Here is a 23,924-nt window from a genome sequence, read left to right as displayed (position 1 = left end):
AGCATGGTAACACAGGGCTTCACAATAAAAAGGTCCTGGTTTCCAATCCCCGGGCTCGGGGTCTTTCTGTGTGGAGTTTGCATGTTCTCCCCGTGACTGCGTGGGTTCCCTCCGGGTACTCCGGCTTACTCCCACCTCCAAAAATAATCACCTGGAGATAGGTTGATTGGCAACACTAAATGGTCCCTAGTGTGTGAATGTGAGTGTGAATGTTGTCTATCTGTGTTGGCCCTGTGATGAGGTGGCGACTTGTCCATCGCATACCCCGTCTTCCGCCCGAATGCAGCCGGGGAAGTTGCCACTGGTATACAGCCTGTGTTGCATTGTACAATATTAACAATTATACTATTTTATAAAAAACATGTTAATAGTCATTACTAATTACACAGATTTGTTTTTAAAATGTTTGCACATTTTTTTTTAGCCTATTTAAAAGCAAATATACGCATCATTTAGCAAATTATATGAAGATTTCATATTGGCCACACCCCCACGGCCAAAATGATATTGGAAAGCTGGGGCAAACTGAGCAATACATAATAAAATAGACGAAGTCACCAGATGGGTGTCATGCAGAGGTGGGTAGAGTAGCCAGATACTGGACTCAAGTAAGAGTACTGTTACTTTAGAGATGTATTACTCAAGTATATTAGTTACTTAGAATTTACAACCCCCTGGTGCTGTTTTGTACGGTATTTATACTGTTTTGTACTGTTTTTGTACTTACTTTAATTATTATTTTCAACTGTTTGTAAATGTTGAAATTTATAAACAAAGGTTTATATATAAAAAAAAAAAAAAAGTGCAGTTAATCATGTGGCCGCCTGGCTGTTTGATTGGTGAAACGGAGTCAAACGTCACCAATGACTGCATTGGATTGGTGAAACGGAGTCAAACGTCACCAATGACTGCATTGGATTGGTGAAACGGAGTCAAACGTCACCAATGACTGCATTTGATTGGTGAAACGGAGTCAAACGTCACCAATGACTGCATTGGATTGGTGAAACGGAGTCAAACGTCACCAATGACTGCATTGGATTGGTGAAACGGAGTCAAACGTCACCAATGACTGCATTGGATTGGTGAAACGGAGTCAAACGTCACCAATGACTGCATTGGATTGGTGAAACCGAGTCTAACGTCACCAGTGACTGCATTGCATTGGTGAAACGGAGTCAAACGTCACCAATGACTGCATTGGATTGGTGAAAGGGAGTCAAACGTCACCAATGACTGCATTGGATTGGTGAAAGGGAGTCAAACGTCACCAATGACTGCATTGGATTGGTGAAACCGAGTCAAACGTCACCAGTGACTGCATTGGATTGGTGAAACGGAGTCAAACGTCACCAGTGACTGCATTGGATTGGTGAAACGGAGTCAAACGTCACCAATGACTGCATTGGATTGGTGAAAGGGAGTCAAACGTCACCAATGACTGCATTGGATTGGTGAAACGGAGTCAAACGTCACCAGTGACTGCATTGGATTGGTGAAACGGAGTCAAACGTCACTAGAGACTGCATTTGATTGGTGAAACGGAGTCGAACGTCACCAGCGACTGCATTTGATTGGTGAAACGGAGTCAAACGTCACCAGCGACTGCATTTGATTGGTGAAACGGAGTCAAACGTCACCAATGACTGCATTTGATTGGTGAAACGGAGTCAAACGTCACCAATGACTGCATTGGATTGGTGAAACGGAGTCAAACGTCACCAATGACTGCATTTGATTGGTGAAACGGAGTCAAACGTCACCAGTGACTGCATTGGATTGGTGAAACGGAGTCAAACGTCACCAATGACTGCATTGGTTTGGTGAAACGGAGTCAAACGTCACCAATGACTGCATTGGATTGGTGAAACCGAGTCTAACGTCACCAGTGACTGCATTGCATTGGTGAAACGGAGTCAAACGTCACCAATGACTGCATTGGATTGGTGAAAGGGAGTCAAACGTCACCAATGACTGCATTGGATTGGTGAAAGGGTGTCAAACGTCACCAGTGACTGAATTGGATTGGTGAAACAGAGTCAAACGTCACCAATGACTGCATTTGATTGGTGAAACTTAGCCAAACGTCACCAATGACTGCATTGGATTGGTGAAACGGAGTCAAACGTCACCAATGACTGCATTGGATTGGTGAAACGGAGTCAAACGTCACCAATGACTGCATTGGATTGGTGAAACGGAGTCAAACGTCACCAATGACTGCATTGGATTGGTGAAACGGAGTCAAACGTCACCAATGACTGCATTGGATTGGTGAAACCGAGTCTAACGTCACCAGTGACTGCATTGCATTGGTGAAACGGAGTCAAACGTCACCAATGACTGCATTGGATTGGTGAAAGGGAGTCAAACGTCACCAATGACTGCATTGGATTGGTGAAAGGGAGTCAAACGTCACCAGTCACTGCATTGGATTGGTGAAACGGAGTCAAACGTCACCAGTGACTGCATTGGATTGGTGAAACGGAGTCAAACGTCACCAGTGACTGCATTGGATTGGTGAAACGGAGTCAAACGTCACCAGCGACTGCATTGGATTGGTGAAACGGAGTCGAACGTCACCAGCGACTGCATTTGATTGGTGAAACGGAGTCGAACGTCACCAGCGACTGCATTGGATTGGTGAAAGGGAGTCAAACGTCACCAATGACTGCATTGGATTGGTGAAAGGGAGTCAAACGTCACCAATGACTGCATTGGATTGGTGAAACGGAGTCAAACGTCACCAATGACTGCATTGGATTGGTGAAACGGAGTCAAACGTCACCAATGACTGCATTGGATTGGTGAAACGGAGTCAAACGTCACCAGTGACTGCATTTGATTGGTGAAACGGAGTCAAACGTCACCAATGACTGCATTGGATTGGTGAAACGGAGTCAAACGTCACCAATGACTGCATTGGATTGGTGAAACGGAGTCAAACGTCACCAGTGACTGCATTTGATTGGTGAAACGGAGTCAAACGTCACCAATGACTGCATTGGATTGGTGAAACGGAGTCAAACGTCACCAATGACTGCATTGGATTGGTGAAACGGAGTCGAACGTCACCAATGACTGCATTGGATTGGTTAAAGGGAGTCAAACGTCACCAATGACTGCATTGGATTGGTGAAACGGAGTCAAACGTCACCAATGACTGCATTTGATTGGTGAAACGGAGTCAAACGTCACCAATGACTGCATTGAATTGGTGAAACGGAATCAAACGTCACCAGCGACTGCATTTGATTGGTGAAACGGAGTCAAACGTCACCAGCGACTGCATTTGATTGGTGAAACGGAGTCAAACGTCACCAATGACTGCATTGGATTGGTGAAACGGAGGCATGTGATAGATCCTACTTTGAAGGTCTATCTGACAAAACAAAACAAAGCATGCATTAACAGATCGATAAAAATCAGTAGTGAGTAGCAAGCTGAATGTAGATAAATGGAGCGGAGTAAAAGTAGTGTTTTTTCTCTATAAATATACTCAAGTAAAAGTATGTTTCATTAAAACTACTCTTAGAAGTACAATTTATCCCAAAAGTTACTCAAGTATAGAGGTAACGGAGTAAATGTAGCGCGTTACTACCGACCTCTGGTGTCAGGTAACTGAAGTCTGGGTCTCTGTCCTTTTGTTTAACGTGTTTTATATGTGAATGGACCCAGTGCTGCAAGATGTGTTTCAGTCTCTATTGAAACTGGCCGCTTGGGTTGTTTTTATTTTGTTTTTAATGCGTAAACTGTATCTTTGAACAGAATATGTACATTTTAACAAGTGTTGCAAGAAAGGAGTATAAACTTGGTGCATTCTGAACTGAATCATTTTGTTTGGATCTATCATGTAATCTTATCTTTAATTTCCAACATTCCATCAGTTTGCTTTTGTCATGACATGGATGTTTTTGTAGCTTGGTGCGAGATTTGTTCTCCCGTGATGCAAACGGACTAGACCGGACCTGGCTTGAAGGTAAAAACATGATTTAATCTTGACTATAACTGAACGAAGTACAAAACACATAGCGCTCACGAGGCGAAGGCAGGAACTTGGCGTAGGGATCAAAAGCTAAGATTTAGCATAAACTATGAACATAAAACAACTTTTACTGTGGCTTGAAAAGAGCAGCATGAACTATGAACAAGAAATATGGCATGGACAGAGCAATGTCGCCAGAGCGACTAACTGAAAAACCAGGCTTAAATAATAGTCTCTTCATTAAAACAGGTGCCTGCACAAGGCAGGTGAAACTAATGAGTAGTCATGGAAACCAAAACAAGAATGCACAAAAACAGGAACTAATGGAATCCAAAAAAACAACAGAACATAACCAAACAAAACATGATCTTGACCAGTGGTTCTCAAATGGGGGTACTTGAAGGTATGCCAAGGGGTACGTGAGATTTTTTTTAAATATTCTAAAAATAGCAAAAATTAGAAAAACCTTTATAGATATATTTATTGAATAATACTTCAACAAAATATGAATGTAAGTTCATAAACTGTGAAAAGAAATGCAACAATGCAATATTCAGTGTTGACAACTAGATTTTTTGTGGACATGTTCCATAAATATTGATGTTAAATATTTCTTTTTTTGTGAAGAAATGTTTAGAATTAAGTTCATGAATCCAGATGGATCTCTATTACAATCCCCAAAGAGGGCACTTTAAGTTGATGATTACTTCTATGTGTAGAAATCTTTATAATTGAATCACTTGTTTATTTTTCAACAAGTTTTTAGTTATTTTTACATCTTTTTTTCCCAGATAGTTCAAGAAAAACCACTACAAATTAGCAATATTTTGCACTGTTATACAATTGAATGAATCAGAAACTGATGGGGTGGTTTAGCTCGGTTGGTAGAGTGGCCGTGTCAGGTTCGATTCCCACTTCTGCCATCCTAGTCACTGCCGTTGTGTCCTTGGGCAAGACACTTTACCCACCTGCTCCCAGTGCCACCCACACTGGTTTAAATGTAACTTAGATATTGGGTTTCACTATGTAAAGCGCTTTGAGTCACTAGAGAAAAAGCGCTATATAAATATAATTCACTTCACATAGTGCTGTATTTTACTTCTTTATCTGTTTTTTTAACCAAAAATACTTTGCTCTGATTAGGGGGCACTTGAATTAAAAAAATTTTCACACGGGGTACATCACCGAAAAAAGGTTGAGAACCACTGATCTAGACCACGGATCATGACAGCTTTTGCTTTCATTTCAAAGTACGATAACCCATCCTGGAGTCAATCTGCCGCATTCAGGCGGAAGGCGGGGTAAACCCTGGAAAAGTCTCAACCTCATGGCTGGGCCAACACAGACAACATTCACATTCACACACTAGGGCCCATTTAGTGTTGCCAATCAACCTATCCCCAGGTGCATGTCTTTGGAAGTGGGAGGGGCCTATCCCCAGGTGCATGTCTTTGGAAGTGGGAGGAAGCCGGAGTACCCGGAGGGAACCCACGCAGTCACGGGGAGAACATGCAGAAAGATCCCGAGCCTGGATTTGAACCCAGGACTACTCATGGCCTTTCTATTGTGAAGCACATGCACTAATACACTCTCAGAAATGAAGGCCATCTCTTTCAAGTCTCACACTGCAGAAGTCATTTTGGGTCCAGTCGGATTTATGGTCTATTCATAGACTGTAAAATTGAATCAGGTTCTCCCATCTTGTGGCTGTGCTTCTTCAGAGCAGTAAATTAGGCGTGGAGGCCGTCGTGGCGCTAATGGAGGCGACTCCCGACACGCCAGCATGCGTCATCGGCCTCTCAGGGAACCAGGCTGTCCGTCTTCCTCTAATGGAGGGTGTGGAGATGGTGAGTCTCCCGTCTATCTTTTTACCTTTTATGTTTCAGGGGCGCACCTGCAGATAATTTACTACAACCTCTTTTGCAGACAAAGTTGGTGCAGACGGCCATGAATGAGAGGAGGTTTGATGAGGCTGTTAAACTGCGTGGGGGGTAAGCACTAACATCTTTCGGTTCCGTTTTTCTCCAAAAAGTATTGTTCATTGTGTCCTTAAATTTTGCACGCTGTGAAATGTATTGTACCTTAAAGGCCTACTGAAATTAGATTTTCCTATTTAAACGGGGATAGCAGGTCCATTCTATGTGTCATAGTTAAGCATCTCGCGATATTGCCATATTTTTGCTGAAAGGATTTAGTAGAGAACATCCACGATAAAGTTCGCAACTTTTGGTCGCTAATAAAAAAGCCTTGCCTGTACCGGAAGTAGCAGACGATGTGCGCGTGACGTCTCGGGTTGTGGAGCTCCTCACATCTGAACATTGTTTACAATCATAGCCAGCTGCAGCTAGAGCTATTCGGACTGAGAAAGCGACAATTTCCCCATTAATTTGAGCGAGGATGAAAGCTTCGTGGATTAGGAAATTTAGAGTGAAGGAATAGAGAGAAAATAAGAGGCGATTGCAGTGGGAGCGATTCAGATGTTATTAGACACATTTACTAGGATAATTCTGGAAAATCCCTTATCTGCTTATTGTGTTACTAGTGTTTTAGTGAGATTATAAAGTCAGGGCGGCATGGCGTAGTGGGTAGAGCGGCCGTGCCAGAAACCTGAAGGTTGCAGGTTCGCTTCCCGCCTATTGACATCCAAATCGCTGCCGTTGTGTCCTTGGGCAGGACACTTCGCCCTGAGAAAGCGATGATTTGTCTGTACATTAAAATGCGTACCTTTTTAGGGCAGGCCTGGGCAATTATTTTGACTCGGGGGTAACATTAGAGCATGGGGGTCAAACTCTGGCCCGCGGGCTAAATTTGGCCCGCCGTGTAATTTCTTTTGGCCCTTTAGGCACTATCAAATTAACATTATAGCTGGCCTGCCGGTACTATACAGCGGCGGTACCGCTGTAACACCGCATTCCCCGCTAAAACTCATACTTGCCAACCCTCCTGATTTTCCCAGGAGACTCCGGAAGTTCAGTGCTCCTCCCGAAAACCTCCCGGGGCAACCATTCTCCCGAATTTCCACCTGCACAACAATATTTGGGGCGTGCCTTAAAGGCACTGTCTTTAGCGTTCTCTACAATCTGTCGCCACGTCCACTTTTCCACCATACCAACAGTGTGCCGGCCCAGTCACATAATATAAGTGGCTTGTACACACACATAAGTGAATGCAAAGCATACTTGATCAACAGCCATACCATACAGGTCACACTGAGGGTGGCCGTATAAATAACTTTAATACTGTTACATATATGCGCCACACTGTGAACCCACACCAAACAAGAAGGACAAACACATTTCGGGAGAACATCCGCACCGTAACACAACAGAAAAAATACCCAGAACCCTTTGCAGCAGTAACTCTTCTGGGACGCTACAATATACACCCCTGCTAGCACCCACCTCATTGTTATTTTATTTTCCAATTTATCAGCCTGTGGAAAAAGGGAATGTTGATATTTACGTCAGAAGGCTGCAAATATAAAAGAGCCATTACATTTTTCATTTAAATTGTATTTAATACACCATTGATGTTTTTTCGTTTGTTTTTTGAAAGTTGTTTTTGCATTATTAAGTTACACAAGCGTTGCTTGTTCCATATTTAGTGTTAAATCAAATCAGTGTAGCAAACTGAGCCATAATTAACGTTTTATTCATGCACTTTCTCTTGCTACTTCAAGGCTTGAATGTGTGATTCATTCATTATTGTTATTTTATTTTCAAATTTATTATTAGCCTGTGGAGAAAGTTTATTTTGATATTTACCTCAGAAGGCGGCAAATTGAAAAGAGGCATTCAATTTTTATTAAAATTGTATTTAATATGCCATTGATATTTTTTTGTTATTATTATTTGAAACTGGAGTTTGCATGTCACTAAAGTTATATAAGCCTTGCTTGTTCAATATTCAATGCAAAACTTGTTTGGGTCCCTATTAAAAGGTTCATTTGTTCAACCTTGGCCCGCGGCTTTGTTCGGTTTTGAATTTTGGCCCACTCTGTATTTGAGTTTGACACCCCTACTTTAGAGAAAAAAATGTGCCTGGGGGCCGGTTTATCTATTTTTAGGAACACTAATACAAAACCTCTCAATGTCTGACTGAATGCTAAAAACGTTATGACAGACTGCCTTAAAAACCTTCATTCTAGTCTAATTTAGCCATTCCTTTACCACTTTTGAGGTGTGTTTGGGGTCATTATCCCGTTGGAACACCCAACTGCGCCCAAGACCCAACCTCTGGGATTGTCCTGGAGAATTTATAGAATGGCCTTCCCAAATTCCTGACTTAAACATGTGTGGATGAAATGTTAACACAACAAAGAAAAATTTTATTTGGTCTGTAGTTCGTACGAAGAGGTGTTTGTAAATTGAGGTTCTACTGCATGTTGTCTATATCAATGTTTTTCAACCTTTTTTGAGCCAAGGCAGATTTTTTTGCGTTGAAAAAATCCGGAGGCACCCCACCAGCAGAAATCATTAAAAAACAAAACTCCGTTGACCGTAAAAAGTCGTTGTCGCAATTGTTGGATATGAATTTAAAGCATAAGCAAGCATGCATCACTATAGCTCTTGTCTCAAAGTAGGTGTACTGTCACCACCTGTCACATCACACCCTGACTTATTTGGAGTTGTTTTCCTGTGTGTAGTGTTTTAGTTTTTGTCTTGGTGGCTTTTTCTCTTTTTTTGCTATTTTCCTGTAGCAGTTTCACGTCTTCCTTTGAGCGATATTTCCCGCATCTACTTTGTTTTAGCAATCCTAAATATTTCTTTTTTTTTTTCCTTCTTTGTGGGGACATTGTTGATTGTCATGTCATGTTGGGATGTACGTTGTGGACGCCATCTTTGCTCCACAGTAAGTCTTTGCTGTCGTCCAGCATTCTGTTTTTGTTTACTTTGCAGCCAGTTAAGTCGTAGTTTCGTTCGGCATAGCCTTTCCTAAGCTTTAATGCCTTTTCTTAGGGGCACTCACCTTGTTTATTTTTGGTTTAAACATTAGATACCTTTTTACCTGCACACCGCCCCCCGCTGTTTCCGACATCTACAAAGTAATTAGCTACCGGCTGCCACCTACTCATCAGAATCAGAAAAGTTTTTATTGCCATTGTTTGAGAACGGGTTCACAAACGAGGAATTTTACCTGGCGCAATCATGCAATATAAAAGACATATAACACAGAATATATGATATGAAGAATATGAATAGAATGATATGGAAGAGTATTACACGGTTACTCTACCGAGCTCTAGACAGCACCGACACACGACACATCATTTGCAGACTATAAATACTGGTTTTCAAAAGATATTTTTAACCCAAATAGGTGAAGTTAGATAATCTCCCAAGGCACACCAGACTGTATCTTACGGCACACTTGTGTGCCGCGGCACAGTGGTTGAAAAACACTGGTCTACTTACATGAGACAAGAGCGTCGATTTAACGCTTTCCACATGCGGTGCATTAAACGTATCCTTGGTATTAGTTGGCAGGACTATATTCCACAAAGTGTCATTCTTAGCCAGCGCCGTCTTCGATGGCTGGGACATGTTCGGCGGATAAAGGACGGACGGCTTCCCAAGGACATTATGTATGGACAACTAGCTGCTGGTTCCAGACGTGTCGGTCGTCCCTCCCTCCGGTTATAGGGGTCACCAACGCAGTGCCCGCGGGCACCAGGTAGCCAGTAAGGACCAGATGAGTCGCCCACTGGCCTGTTCTAAAAATAGCCCAAATAGCAGCACTTACCAGTGAGCTGCCTCTATTTTTTTTTTTATTTACTAGCAAACTGGTCTCGCTTTGCTCGACATTTTTAATACTAAGAGAGACAAAACTCAAATAGAATTTAAAGGGGAACATTATCACAATTTCAAAAGGCTTAAAAACAATAAAAATCAGTTCCCAGTGGCTTGTTGTATTTTTTGAAGTTTTTTTCAAAATTTTACCGGTCTCGGAATATCCCTAAATAAAGCTTTAAAGTGCCTTATTTTCGCTATCTTCGAAACCACTATCCATTTCCCTGTGACGTCACACAGTGCTGCCAATGTAAACAAACAATGGGAATACCACAGCAAGATATAGCGACATTAGCTCGGATTCAGACTCGGATTTCAGCGACTTAAGCGATTCAACAGATTACGCATGTATTGAAACAGATGGTTGGAGTATGAAAATATTGAAGAAGAAACTGAAGCTATTGAGCGAATAGCTATTGACGCTATTCATAGCCATAGCATGGCCGAATAGCTGCGTTAGCATCGCCGGTAAAATGTGCGGACCAAACGATCAGGACTTTCGCATCTTTTGACACTGGAGCAACTTAAATCCGTCGATTGGTAAGTGTTTGTTTCGCATTAAATGTGGGTGGAAGGAAACGTAATATAGTTGCAAATGCATCTACAGGTTATCCATACATCTCTGTGCCATGTCTGCTTTAGCACCGCCGGTAAATAGCATGTTAGCATCGATTAGCGTAGCATGTTAGCATCGATTAGCTGGCAGTCAACATCAACAAAACTCACCTTTGTGATTTCGTTGATTATCGTTGCAAATGCATCTGCAGGTTATCCATACATCTCTGTGCCATGTCTGCCTTAGCATCGCCGGTAAATAGCATGTTAGCATCGATTAGCTGGCAGTCAACATCAACAAAACTCACCTTTGTGATTTCGTTGACTTTATCCTTGCAAATGCATCTGCAGGTTATCCATACATCTCTGTGCCATGTCTGCCTTAGCATCGCCGCTAAAATGTGGAGACACTCCAGCACATTCAATGGGGGTCTGGCGGCAGACACTTTGGCATCTTCGGGCCAGTGGTGCAACTTGAATCCCTCCCTGTTAGTGTTGTTACACCCTCCGACAACACACCGACGAGGCATGATGTCTCCAAGGTTCCAAAAAATAGTCAAAAAAACGGAAAATAACAGAGCTGAGACCCGGTGTTTGTAATGTGTTGAAACTGAAAATGGTGGGTGTGTTACCTCGGCGATGTCACATTCTGACGTCATCGCCTCCAGAGCGATAAACAGAAAGGCGTTTAATTCGCCAAAATTCACCCATTTAGAGTTCGGAAATCGGTTAAAAAAATATATGGTCTTTTTTTCTGCAGCATCAAGGTATATATTGACGCTTACATAGGTCTGCTGATAATGTTCCCCTTTAAAAATCCAAGAAAATATTTTAAAGACTTAGTCTTCACTTGTTTAAATAAATTCATTTATTTTTTTACTTTGCTTCTTGTAACTTTCAGAAAGACCATTTTAAAGAAAAAATACAACCTTAAAAATGATTTTTGGATTTTTAAACACATATTAAATTCCTTCCTCTTCTTTCCTGAAAATTTAAATCAATGTTCAAGTATTTTTTTTTTATTGTAAAGAATAATAAATACATTTTAATTTAATTCTTCATTTTAGCTTCTGTTTTTTCGACGAAGAATATTTGTGAAATATTTCTTCAAACTTATTATGATTAAAATTCCCAAAAATTATTCCGGCAAATCTAGAATCAAATTTAAATCTTATTTCAAAGTCTTTTGAATTTGTCTTTGTTAGAAATATAGCTTGGTCCAATTTGTTGTATATTCTAACAAAGTGCAGATTGGATTTTAACCTATTTAAAACATGTCATCAAAATTCTAAAATTAATCTTAATCAGGAAAAATTACTAATGATGTTCCATGAATTCTTTTTTAAATTTTTTCAAAAAGATTTGAATTAGCTAGTTTTTGTCTTCTTTTTTTTCGGTTGAATTTTGAATTTTAAAGAGTCGAAATTGAAGATAAACTATGTTTCAAAATTCAATTTTCTCCTCTTTTAAGCCGTTCAATTACGTTTGTTTTTTTTAATCATTTATTCTGTACAAAAAACTTTCCGTAAAAGGAAAAAAATATACGACGGAATGACAGAGAAATACCCATTTTTTGATATATATAGGTTTATTTATTAAAGGTAAATTGAGCAAATTAGCTACTTCTGGCAATTTATTTGTGTGTATCAAACTGGTAGCCCTTCGCATTAATCAGTACCCAAGAAGTAGCTCTTGGTTTCAAAAAGGTTGGTGACCCCTGATCTAGACACCTGGGAGACACAGGCGGAGAACCGAAATGTCTGGCGTCAAGCGCTTGGACGGGGTATTGCAGAGGCTTATTTGAGGAGAGGCCAGCTCGCAGAGGAGAAGAGAGACAGGAGGAAACGTACTGCAAATACCATTGCACAGCAGGAGCGGGAGGAAGTCTCTACACATGTTTGTGGAAAATGCAACAGGGACTGTCACTCAATAATTGGATTGTACAGCCATGCTAGGCGTTGTCAACAAACCTGAATGTACCGTATCAACAAAACATCAAGTTAAAATGTGGAAAATTATAATTAAATAAGTACATTGTATAATTACAACACTCATTAAAATTGAAAATATATTAAAAAATAATTGATTAAAATAGGATGACAAAACTATTTAAATAAAAAAACAATAAACTATTAATAATAAAGTAACATTACAAAATTTAAAAAATAAATTGAAAAAAAATGAAATAAAAATTCAACATCAAATCGAAATAAGTGTCTGACACAAGAGCGTAAATTAGCAGAGGTGGGTAGTAACGCGCTACATTTACTCCGTTACATCTACTTGAGTAACTTTTGGGATAAATTGTACTTCTAAGAGTAGTTTTTATGCAACATACTTTTACTTTTACTTGAGTATATTTATAGAGAAGAAACGCTACTTTTACTCCGCTCCATTCATGTACATTCAGCTCCCTACTTTTTTTTTTATCGGTCTATTAATGTTTGTTTTGGTTTTTAAAGTAGGATCTACACATGCCTGCGTTTCACCAATCACATGCAGTCACGGGTGACGTTGGACCAATCAGAGCCAGGTGGTCACGTGACCGTCACACGTCGAATCCGACCTAAAAAAGTTGAAAAACTTATTGGGGTGTTACCATTTAGTGGTCAATTGTGCAGAATATGTACTGTACTGTGCAATCTACTAATAAAAGTTTCAATCAATCAAAAGTGTAAAGGAAAAAAGACACTTTTTATTTCAACCGTACTTCCCGTCAAAAGCCTAAAGACTGATCGCCCAGTTCCTGTCTTCACAATAAAAGTGCCGGTCCATCGCGCCTGCACTAACAAAATAAGAGTCTCCGAAAGCCAGAGCAAACAAACTAGCAAGCTACAGAGTTTGCCGCCAATGTATTTATTGTAAAGTGTAAAAAAACAAATATAGAAGCTGGACAAATTAGATGCCAAAAACCAACGACTTTCATGTGATATTAGACAGAAAGGAAGAACTATTTTTCTCCTCCATTTGAAAACGTGGACGTTTTCAGCAGTACTGATTCCAATCAATGCAAGTCATCAGAATCAGGTAATACACCAACTTATATTCTTGTCTTCATGAAAGATAGGAATCTATGTGTTAAACATGCATGTATATTCATTAAAACACCTTTAACATGTCAACAAAAACGGCAAAAATAGATAAATATAAATTATATACTGTGTATGTATATATATATATATATATATATATATATGTATATATATATATATATATATATATATATATATATATCCATCCATCCATTTCCTACCGCTTATTCCCTTTTGAAGTCGCGGGGGGCGCTAGCACCTATCTCAGCTACAATCGGGCGGAAGGCGGGGTACACCCTGGACATATTAATAGATATGATATGTGTGTATGTATATGATACGTGTGTGTATGTATATATGAGGTAGATAACCTCGACTTGGTCATTTATTAAATAATTGATTGACGTTGAAAAACTTATTGGGGTGTTACCATTTAGTGGTCAATTGTACGGAATATGTACTGTACTGTGCAATCTACTAATAAAAGTTTCAATCAATCAATTAATCAATCAATGCCTACTGAGCCTATGGTGCTGTAAAGTTATTGTGGCTCAATTTGCCTTTTTTTATTTTAATGTATTATTATTTAATATATATTATGGTTTTAGTTGCTTAAGAGATATTCCTGGCTCTGAATTTGCTCATTGCTATTTTTATGTTTTTGTGCATTATTTGTTGCCGTAATCAGGTTACTCATCAGTTACTCAGTACTTGAGTAGTTTTTTCACAACATACTTTTTACTTTTTGCTCAAGTAAATATTTGGGTGACTACTCATTACTTTTACTTGAGTAATAAATCTCTAAAGTAACTGTACTCTTACTTGAGTACAATTTCTGGCTACTCTACCCACCTCTGTAAATTAGCATGGTCATCTGTGACTAAGCTGCCAAGAGATATGGTGTTATATTGTTGCATGAAAATGAATATTATCACAAGAGGAGGAAAGCCCAGTGACACATAGTCAAAGGTGAAAACTCCTTTAAAATACGTTTCATTGCAGGAGTTTTGAGAACAACTGGAACATCTACAAGCTCCTTGCCTTCCAGAAGCCTGCCCAGTTTCAGGTGAGGCTTTCTTTCCTCAAAACCTTTAACCTTAGTGTCCGCCCTGAGATCAGTAGGTTATGAGTTCAAACCCCGGCCGAGTCATACCAAAGACTATCCATTACCTCCCTGCTTGGCAGTCTGCATTAAGGGTTGGAATTGGGGGTTAAATCACCAAAAATTATTCCCGAGCGCAGAGGACACATTTCACCACACCTAGTGTGTGTGTGACTATCAGTGGTACTTTAACTTGAACTATCTTTAACTCTCAACACCCATGCGTTTTACTCAGGGGTGTCCAAAGTGCGGCCTGGGGGCCATTTGCGGCCCGCAGGTAATTTTTTAACGGCCCCGCAGCACATTTTAAAAATAGGATTTAAAAACATTTAAAACGTAAAAAGTAGGAGCAAACGGGTGAAATGTAACAAGAAAATGTTGCAATGTTTACTCTAATAACACAAAGCTGCCATGCAGGCGGTTTCTTTCTTTAAAAAATAATAATGAATCAAAATCAATGTCATTATGAATTATTGACCTATTCAAGGCTCCAATTACGTCACGTAAAATTTTTTACTTTGAGATATTTTTGGGGAAAATGTTGCATATTTTGTGTTTGCCGTATAAAAAACTCAGCGTTTTTTTTAAAGAACAGCCTAAAATAGATAGATAGATAGAGTGTACAGAGTTGAGATCAATTAAAAAAAAAAAAAAGTAAATAATGGGGGTTTAAATGGAAACAAAATAGAGAAATATTACAATAAGAATAAAAAGTAACAATGGGAATAAAAATATAACAGTAAAATAAGAATATAACAAGACAAAGTAGGCAGTAGTGACCATGTTATGAAAACGTATTGCACTGTTATTGTTTTGCATCCCCTGTCATCCTAGTACCCCCCGCCCCCCAGAGAGGAGTTGTACAGTCTAATGGCGTGTGGGACAAAGGACTTCTTGAGTCTATTAGTCCTGCACTTGGGATGAAGCAGTCTAGAACTGAACAGGCTCCTCTGGCTACTGATAACGCTATGCAGAGGGTGACTGGCATCATCCAGGATGCTCACTAGTTTTGAACAAAACAAAATGAACGAACAAAAAACATAACAATAAAACTTATAATGGACAGATAGATCTGAAGTTGATCTTGAGATTATTGTGTTAAAAGTAAACTGTAAAAAAAATTATAATTTCTTTTTTAACACTTTAATGAGTAGGACCCTTTTGGATCCCCACTAATTTGAGTGTGATTTGTTTTTTAAGTGTCATTCTCAAAAAATAATAATTAATTAAAATCAATGGTGTTATTAGTTATTGACTTTTTTAAGGCTCCAATTATATTATCTCAAATATTCCACTTAAAAAAAATATTGGGTGATAATATTGCATATTTTGTGTTTTTTTCTTTTAAAAAACAGGGTTTTCTTTGACTTAAAAGAGCATACAACTTAAATCTTTAAAATCATTCTATTGACAGATGAACCTAATGTTGATCTGGAGATTTAAAACTTGAATGATAATAAAATAAAATAATACTGAATAATGACACATTTTTAATATTTTTTTGACTAAAACCCTTTGGGGCCCCCGGGATCAAGCCTGAGTGGAGGCCTAAATGTATATTGGTTATACATAAATTGTGTTGGTTTTTAAAATAAAAAAAATTTGCTTTGATTTTTCAGTCTGCGGCCCTTAGTGGAAAAAGTTTGGACACCCCTGGTTTAACTGAAACATTCTGAATCTCGTCCCTTTTCAGAGCAATTTCTCTCTGGCTGTCCTGAACGTCGGCGCCCCAGCAGCAGGGATGAACGCGGCAGTGAGGTCGGCGGTGAGATTAGCGCTTTCTCAAGGACACAAGGTCTACGCCGTTCACAACGGCTTCCAGGGCTTTGCCAACGGAGAAGTGAGGCCTACAGACATCAGCATCCTCCACTGTAGACAATAATATCAACAAGACCTGTTTGTGCACCTCTGCAGGTGTCAGAGATGCAGTGGCACAATGTGGCAGGATGGACTGGCCAAGGGGGATCGCTGTTAGGGACTAAAAGGTGGGAACTAGGTGGTCTGGTCTTTCTTTTATACTCCTAACTTCCCTGTCCTTCTTTAGAACCCTTCCGAGCAAACACATGGAGAGAATTGTGGAGAACATCGCCAAGTACAACATTTCAGCCCTGCTTGTCGTTGGGGGATTCGAGGTATATCTCAATGTCCTCACATGCGGTGCTCTAGGGCTGGGCGATATATCGATATACACGATATATCTGTGCGATATATCCATCCATCCATCTTCTTCCGCTTATCCGAGGTCGGGTCGCGGGGGCAACAGCCTAAGCAGGGAAATCCAGACTTCCCTCTCCCCAGCCACTTCGTCTAGCTCTTCCCGGGGGATCCCGAGGCATTCCCAGGCCAGCCGGGAGACATAGTCTTCCCAACGTGTCCTGGGTCTTCCCCGTGGCCTCCTACCGGTTGGACGTGCCCTAAACACCTCCCTAGGGAGGCGTTCGGGTGGCATCCTGACCAGATGCCCGAACCACCTCATCGGGCTCCTCTCCATGTGGAGGAGCAGCGGCTTTACTTTGAGTTCCTCCCGGATGACAGAGCTTCTCACCCTATCTCTAAGGGAGAGCCCCGCCACCCGGCGGAGGAAACTCATCTTGGCCGCATGTACCCGTGATCTTATCCTTTCGGTCATGACCCAAAGCTCATGACCGTAGGTGAGGATGGGAACGTAGATCGACCGGTAAATTGAGAGCTTTGCCTTCCGGCTCAGCTCCTTCTTCACCACAACAGATCAGTACAACGTCCGCATTACTGAAGACGCCGCACCGATCCGCCTGTCGATTTCACGATCCACTCTTCCCTCACTCGTGAACAAGACTCCTAGGTACTTGAACTCCTCCACTTGGGGCAGGGTCTCCTCCCCAACCCGGAGATGGCACTCCACCCCTTTCCGGGCGAGAACCATGGACTCGGACTTGGAGGTGCTGATATAGAAAATGACTATATCGTGATATTCGAGCATACACTCACGCAGTTGCTTTTAGCTGCGGGCATGACACTATCAATCAATCAATGTTTATTTATATAGCCCCAAATCACAAATGTCTCAAAGGACTGCACAAATCATTACGACTACGACATCCTCGGAAGAACCCACAAAAGGGCAAGGAAAACTCACACCCAGTGGGCAGGGAGAATTCACATCCAGTGGGACGCCAGTGACAATGATGACTATGAGAAACCTTGGAGAGGACCTCAAATGTGGGCAACACCCCCCCCCTAGGGGACCGAAAGCAATGGATGTCGAGTGAGTCTAACATGATATGCTTTGCTCTGATTCGGGGGTACTTGAATTAAAAGCATTTTCACAGGGGGTAAATCGATGAAAAAAGGTTGAGAACCACTGGCATAGAGAATGTCACAGTGAACCCTGAAAAACTGTCCGAAAACATCTGATTTTAATTTACTGGCATTTGCACAGAGCATGCAGTCGCCATAACTTCATAAGGAAGAAAGTGAATAACCATGAATTGATTAACATAGGCGTTTCTCACTCCTTCTCACAGAGACGTAAAACAAGCCCGCCTTCTTTCATACGGCACATACTGTCGCGCCTGGAGCGTCACACGCCCTCGCCGAGCAGAGAGGTAGCAGCATGGCTAAAGTTAGCTGAGGCAGGTGGCGCAAGCGGAGCGGAGCGGTGACATTACAAGAGAGAGAAGGTGCGAAACTGATCACAAATGGAGAAAGAACAATTAATGCCTTCAAGTGGGAATATATTCAGCAGACAACAGCAATATGCAAGGTATGCAGCAGAAGTGTTACTACAAAAGGTAGCAGCAGTATTCATTTTTTCTTTCATTTAAAAAGTAATCAATACAGTTTTGGTCAATTGACTTAGTTGGGATTTCCCTCTGTGCATGAAAGTTTAAAAGTAGCATATACAGTGGGGCAAAAAAGTATTTAGTCGGCCACCGATTGTGCAAGTTCTCCTACTTAAATGATGACAGAGGTCTGTAATTGTAGAAAAAAAATCCAGGAATTCACATTGTAGGAATTTTAAAGAATTTATTTGTAAATTATGGTGGAAAATAAGTATTTGGTCAACCATTTAAAGCTGTCACTGATAAAAGGAGGTTTTGGCGCAAAATCTCACGATGGATGGCCCCATTCATTCTTTCCTTAACACGGATCAATTGTCCTGTCCCCTTAGCAGAAAAACAGCCCCAAAGCATGATGTTTCCCCACCCCCATGCTTCACAGTAGGTGTGGTGTTCTTGGGATGCAACTCAGTATTCTTCTTCTTCCAAACACGACGAGTTGAGTTTATACCAAAAAGTTCTATTTTGGTTTCATCTGACCACATGACATTCTCCCAATCCTCTGCTGTATCATCCACGTATCCATTTTGGTATAAACTCAACTCGTCGTGTTTGGAGGAAGAAGAATACTGAGTTGCATCCCAAGAACACCATACCTACTGTGAAGCATGGGGGCGGAAACATCATGCTTTGGGGCTGTTTTTCTGCTAAGGGGACAGGACGATTGATCCGTGTTAAGGAAAGAATGAATGGGGCCATGTATCGTGAGATTTTGAGCCAAAACCTCCTTCCATCAGTTGACCAAATACTTATTTTCCACCATAATTTACAAATAAATTCTTTAAAATTCCTACAATGTGAATTCTCGGACTTTTTTTCACATTCTGTCTCTCACAGTTGAAGTCTACCTATGATGAAAATTATAGACTTCTGTCATCATTTTAAGTGGGAGAACTTGCGCAATCTGTGGCTGACTAAATACTTTTTTGCCCCACTGTACTGTATCAATGCAGTATGAAGAAGAATGTTTTAATGTAGACACATAGAATCATCATACTGGTGTGATTATATGCATCAAGTGTTCATTCAAGGCTAAGGAAAAATATCGAGATATATATCATATATCACGCGATATGGCATAAAAATATCGCAATGTTAATAAAAAGCCAAATATCGCCCAGCCCTACTGTGGTCTTTCCCGGCCCTCAGTGATTTCCCTTGCAACTATCCAAGGCCTACCGAGGAGTACTGGAGCTCTTTGAAGCCCGAGGTCGTTACGACGAGCTGTGCATCCCCATGTGTGTCATTCCTGCTACCATCAGCAACAACGTGCCCGGAACGGACTTCAGTCTGGGAGCAGACACCGCTGTCAACGCCGCCATGGAGGTATTTTAATAAGATCAATTACAATTTCTATTTTAACTTGGATGTTTATTTACATTTAATATGACACTATGGTGTGGAACTATCAGATTGGAGGTCTTTATTTTTTCATGGATGTTTTCAGAATGATTGTGCCTACCTACACTTACCACCCTCCCCCTTAGGGCTGCGACAAGATAAAGCAATCTGCCTCCGGGACAAAGCGACGCGTGTTTGTGGTGGAAACGATGGGGGGCTACTGCGGTTACTTAGCGACCAGCACTGGGATAGCTGTGGGCGCTGATGCAGCCTACATCTTTGAGGACCCCTTTAACATCCATGACTTGAAGGTAGCACAACTCACTGGCGTTCAGGTTCCCTCCTCCCCCCATGTTTATTTTTAGCACGCTGTCTTTTCAGACCAATGTAGAGCATCTAACAGAGAAAATGAGGAAGGACATCCAGCGGGGGCTCGTATTGAGGTCAGTCCATTTACCTAGACTCAATACCTGTTCCCAGGCCTCGATTTTGAAGTTGAACTTTTTAAGGTCGAGGCAAGTGTTGCCTCAAAAGAGGGTTCACATTGTAGGACACCAAGGCAAACATTATTTTCTTTCAAGGCAGGGGCTCTGAAGCATTCATGTATATATATATATATATATATACATATATATATATATATATATATATATTTGTGTTTGTATATATACTGTATATATATGTTTGTATACAGTGGGGCAAAAAAGTATTTAGTCAGCCACCGATTGTGCAAGTTCTCCCACTTAAAATGATGACAGAGGTCTGTAATTTTCATCATAGGTACACTTCAACTGTGAGAGACAGAATGTGGGAAAAAATCCAGAAATTCACATTGTAGGAATTTCAAAGAATTTATTTGTAAATGATGGTGGAAAATAAGTATTTGGTCAACCATTCAAAGCTCTCACTGATGGAAGGAGGTTTTGGCTCAAAATCTCACGATACATGGCCCCATTCATTCTTTCCTTAACACGGATCAATCGTCCTGTCCCCTTAGCAGAAAAACAGCCCAAAAGCATGATGTTTCCACCCCCATGCTTCACAGTAGGTATGGTGTTCCTGGGATGCAACTCAGTATTCTTCTTCCTCCAAACACGACGAGTTGAGTTTATACCAAAATGGATACATGGATGATACAGCAGAGGATTGGGAGAATGTCATGTGGTCAGATGAAACCAAAATAGAACTTTTTGGTATACCGGCCACCAGACACTTTTTTTCTCTTAATGTGGCCCCCGAGTCAAAATAATTGGACAGGCCTGGACTAAAGTATTAATTTAACTTTTTTTTTTTAAATAAGAAAAATTTAAACTATAAATCTAAAGGATTTTAAGTATTTAATTTGTATCAAACACTGGTATCTGTGCCTTTTTATATAATGTGTACACACATTTTGAAGGTACATATAGGGATTAGGAATGCACCGAAATGAAAATTTGTGGCCGAAGCCGAAGCAAATTTAAACGCTTGGCCGAAGGCCGAATACCGAATAATGAATGCAGTTTTTCACAAATGTTTTTATATTGCATACATAGCCTAGAATAAATATTTAGACATGTTTTTCAAACAAAGTAATTTTTTATTGAATATTGACATTTTTTTTAATATTCCAGTAGGCTTTGCTTTTCAAAAAAAGCACAAAGTTTTTCATTTATATTAGGCCTCCAAACAAAACATGCATTCCAAAAAAAAATAAAGTGCATTAAAGTGGATAAACCAACAACAAATGAATTATTGTCCTTTTAGCAAAATTCTGCTTAGCCACAGTAGATATGCTAATAATGTAAACAGAAGGCTTAAGTAAATCTCAATTAAGTGTGTGCTTGTAACCTCATACACTTATACAGGTAGCCTACACAACAGGCTAATAATGTAAACAGAGGCCCCACTAAATCTCAATAAGTGTGTGCTTGTAACCTCTTACACTTATACAGGTACACAACATATCCCAACGTCACCGCGTCACTGCACGTTGGTTGATTGCGTCACCGCGTCAAAAAATTGCGTCACACGCCACTATTCGGCCTTGTTCTTAACTCATTCCACCGAAGTCCGAATGTGGCTTTTTTTTGCCATATTCGGCCGAATATATTCGGTTACCGATTAATCGGTGCATCCCTAATAGAGATATTTTTTTTATACTTTTTATTTTTTACTGTTTTTATTTATTTATTAAATGCTTTTTACTGAATATGCACAAGCACTGTTTTTTAATATTATGTGATAATGCTAAACATAATTTTTTTATGTACTGTCTGTCATTGTACGTAAAAAAAAAAAAAGGTAAATGGTTGTACGTGTATTGCGCTTTTCTACCCCCTTTTTAAGCAACCCAAAGCGCTTGACTTGAACTTTGGAGTCTGCAATAAAGCTTGTTCGAAAATATTATATTTCATGGTAAGCAAATACAGGCAACAAATCCTATTTTTCGAGTGTTTGAGGTAGGTTTAATTATTTGTATAGCACAACAGAAAAGTGAAAAAGAAAATGGAATAAAAACCAAAGTAAGTACAGACAAGGCTATAAATACACAGTTAAAACGCACCAAATAATAAATGGGAAAACCAAAATGAGCAGCAAAAATAAAATAAGGAATATTCATAAGATGAGTCAAAAGGCATAAATAAAAATGTACAGCTCAGCTTGTTTGAAACACCAGTGCAAATGAGTGTGATTTTAATAGATATTTAAAAGTCACAAGAGAGTTCGCAGATTAGAGGAGTAGTTTTAATTCATCTTTTAAATTGTATTTCTTAAATTTATAATCAGATCTATGTGCAGGACACTTTGCTTAGTAAAAAATATTTTACGGTTCATTTTATCGTAGATTCCTGGGGACATAAATGGCATTTTATAGTGTTCCCTATAAAACTCTAATCTTTACATTAGGTTGAATAGAACTTTTTGGGTGGGCTGGGTGTGAGCTCTCAGGAAAATTCGGTGAATTAAAGCACCTTTTTTCCTGCTTATTTGCCTTGATAGGAATGAAAAATGCCACGAACACTACACTACAGAGTTCCTCCACAAGCTGTATTCAGCCGAGGGGAAGGACATTTTTGACTGTCGGGTCAACGTGTTGGGTCACCTCCAACAGGTACGGCGCCAGCTGGTGGGATTTATCCAATTCACCGATGATAAACCAGTGTCTCTCTGTTCTCTTGACCTCACCAGGGAGGGGCGCCGTCGCCTTTTGACAGAAACTACGGCACCAAGCTGGGAGTGAAAGCCATCCAGTGGATAAGTGAGAAGTTGACCGAAAACTTCCGGCAAGGTAAAAGTTTCACTTTTTGCCAATTTATTTTTATGACACTGTTTTGTATGAACAGGCTTAGGTTGGAATTAGGGGTTAAATCACCCAAAAATATTCCGGAGCGTGGTGCACGCTGCTGCTCACTGCTCCCCTCACCACACCCAGTGTGTGTGTGTGACAATCGTTTAAGTTATGTAAAATTCTAAAAAAAAAGTATTGAATTAATTTGAAGAATTGGAATTTGAAATAAATTTGCTCCACCACACAGGATTTTTATTTAGAAGTAGAAATAAATTGCAATTTAGTAGGAATGTTCCGATTGGGGATTTATGCTGCCGATTTTGATACCTATCATCCATGACTGAGATCGACCAATACTGTTGGATTTTATCAAATAAATTTCCTCCAAAAATGCGACTTATACTCCAGTGCGACGTATATATGTTTTTTTCCTTCTTTTTTATGCATTTTCGGCCGGTGCGACGTATACTCCGGAGCGATTTATAATCCGAAAATACGGTAGTTGTGATTTCCTTCTCTGCATGAAAGTTTAAAAATGCATATATTACTGCAGTATGAAGAAGAATGTTTTAATGTAGACACATAGAATCATCATACTGCTGTGATTATATGCATCAAGTGTTCATTGAAGGCGAAGGCAAAATATCAAGATATGTATCGTGTCATGGCCTAAAAATTTCGAGATATTAATAAAAGGCCCTACTTTAAATACTAAAACTACTTTCCTAACACTACAATTACTGTACAGTATTCAATATCTTCCTCCATTTTGAATGTGAAGTAATATAATTTTAATTTGAAAATAAAGAAATGCCAGAAATAAATGCTGGATCTTCCTTCAAGAAAGTGACATTCATAATTCCACTGTGTCAAATCCTCAGGTCGTGTCTTTGCCAACTCGCCAGACTCCGCGTGCGTCCTCGGCCTCAACAGGAAAGTCGTAGCATTCAGCCCCGTCACTACACTCAAGGACGCCACCGACTTTGAGTAAGCACACGCCAGGAGGAATGGTCGCAGCACACAGTCGTTAA

The 23,924-nt window shown here is 40.1% G+C and overlaps 1 protein-coding gene across 1 annotated transcript in view; it reads left to right on the top strand.

Annotated features, from left to right (window-relative positions):
* pfkla (phosphofructokinase, liver a) overlaps positions 1-23,924 on the top strand; it is a 51,463-nt gene that overhangs the window by 25,581 nt on the left and 1,958 nt on the right. The window contains exons 10-21 of the mRNA XM_061880100.1: positions 5,707-5,832; positions 5,912-5,976; positions 14,364-14,427; positions 16,157-16,303; positions 16,378-16,448; positions 16,508-16,595; positions 19,455-19,607; positions 19,769-19,933; positions 20,004-20,065; positions 22,605-22,716; positions 22,794-22,893; positions 23,775-23,880. Of these exons, the coding sequence (XP_061736084.1) occupies positions 5,707-5,832; positions 5,912-5,976; positions 14,364-14,427; positions 16,157-16,303; positions 16,378-16,448; positions 16,508-16,595; positions 19,455-19,607; positions 19,769-19,933; positions 20,004-20,065; positions 22,605-22,716; positions 22,794-22,893; positions 23,775-23,880 (1,259 nt within the window). The remainder of the gene's footprint in view (positions 1-5,706; positions 5,833-5,911; positions 5,977-14,363; positions 14,428-16,156; positions 16,304-16,377; positions 16,449-16,507; positions 16,596-19,454; positions 19,608-19,768; positions 19,934-20,003; positions 20,066-22,604; positions 22,717-22,793; positions 22,894-23,774; positions 23,881-23,924) is intronic.

Source organism: Nerophis ophidion, linkage group LG19 (assembly GCF_033978795.1).
Source record: "Nerophis ophidion isolate RoL-2023_Sa linkage group LG19, RoL_Noph_v1.0, whole genome shotgun sequence".
NCBI classification, from domain to species: Eukaryota; Metazoa; Chordata; class Actinopteri; order Syngnathiformes; family Syngnathidae; genus Nerophis; species Nerophis ophidion.
This window is presented reverse-complemented; position numbering and strand designations above follow the sequence as displayed.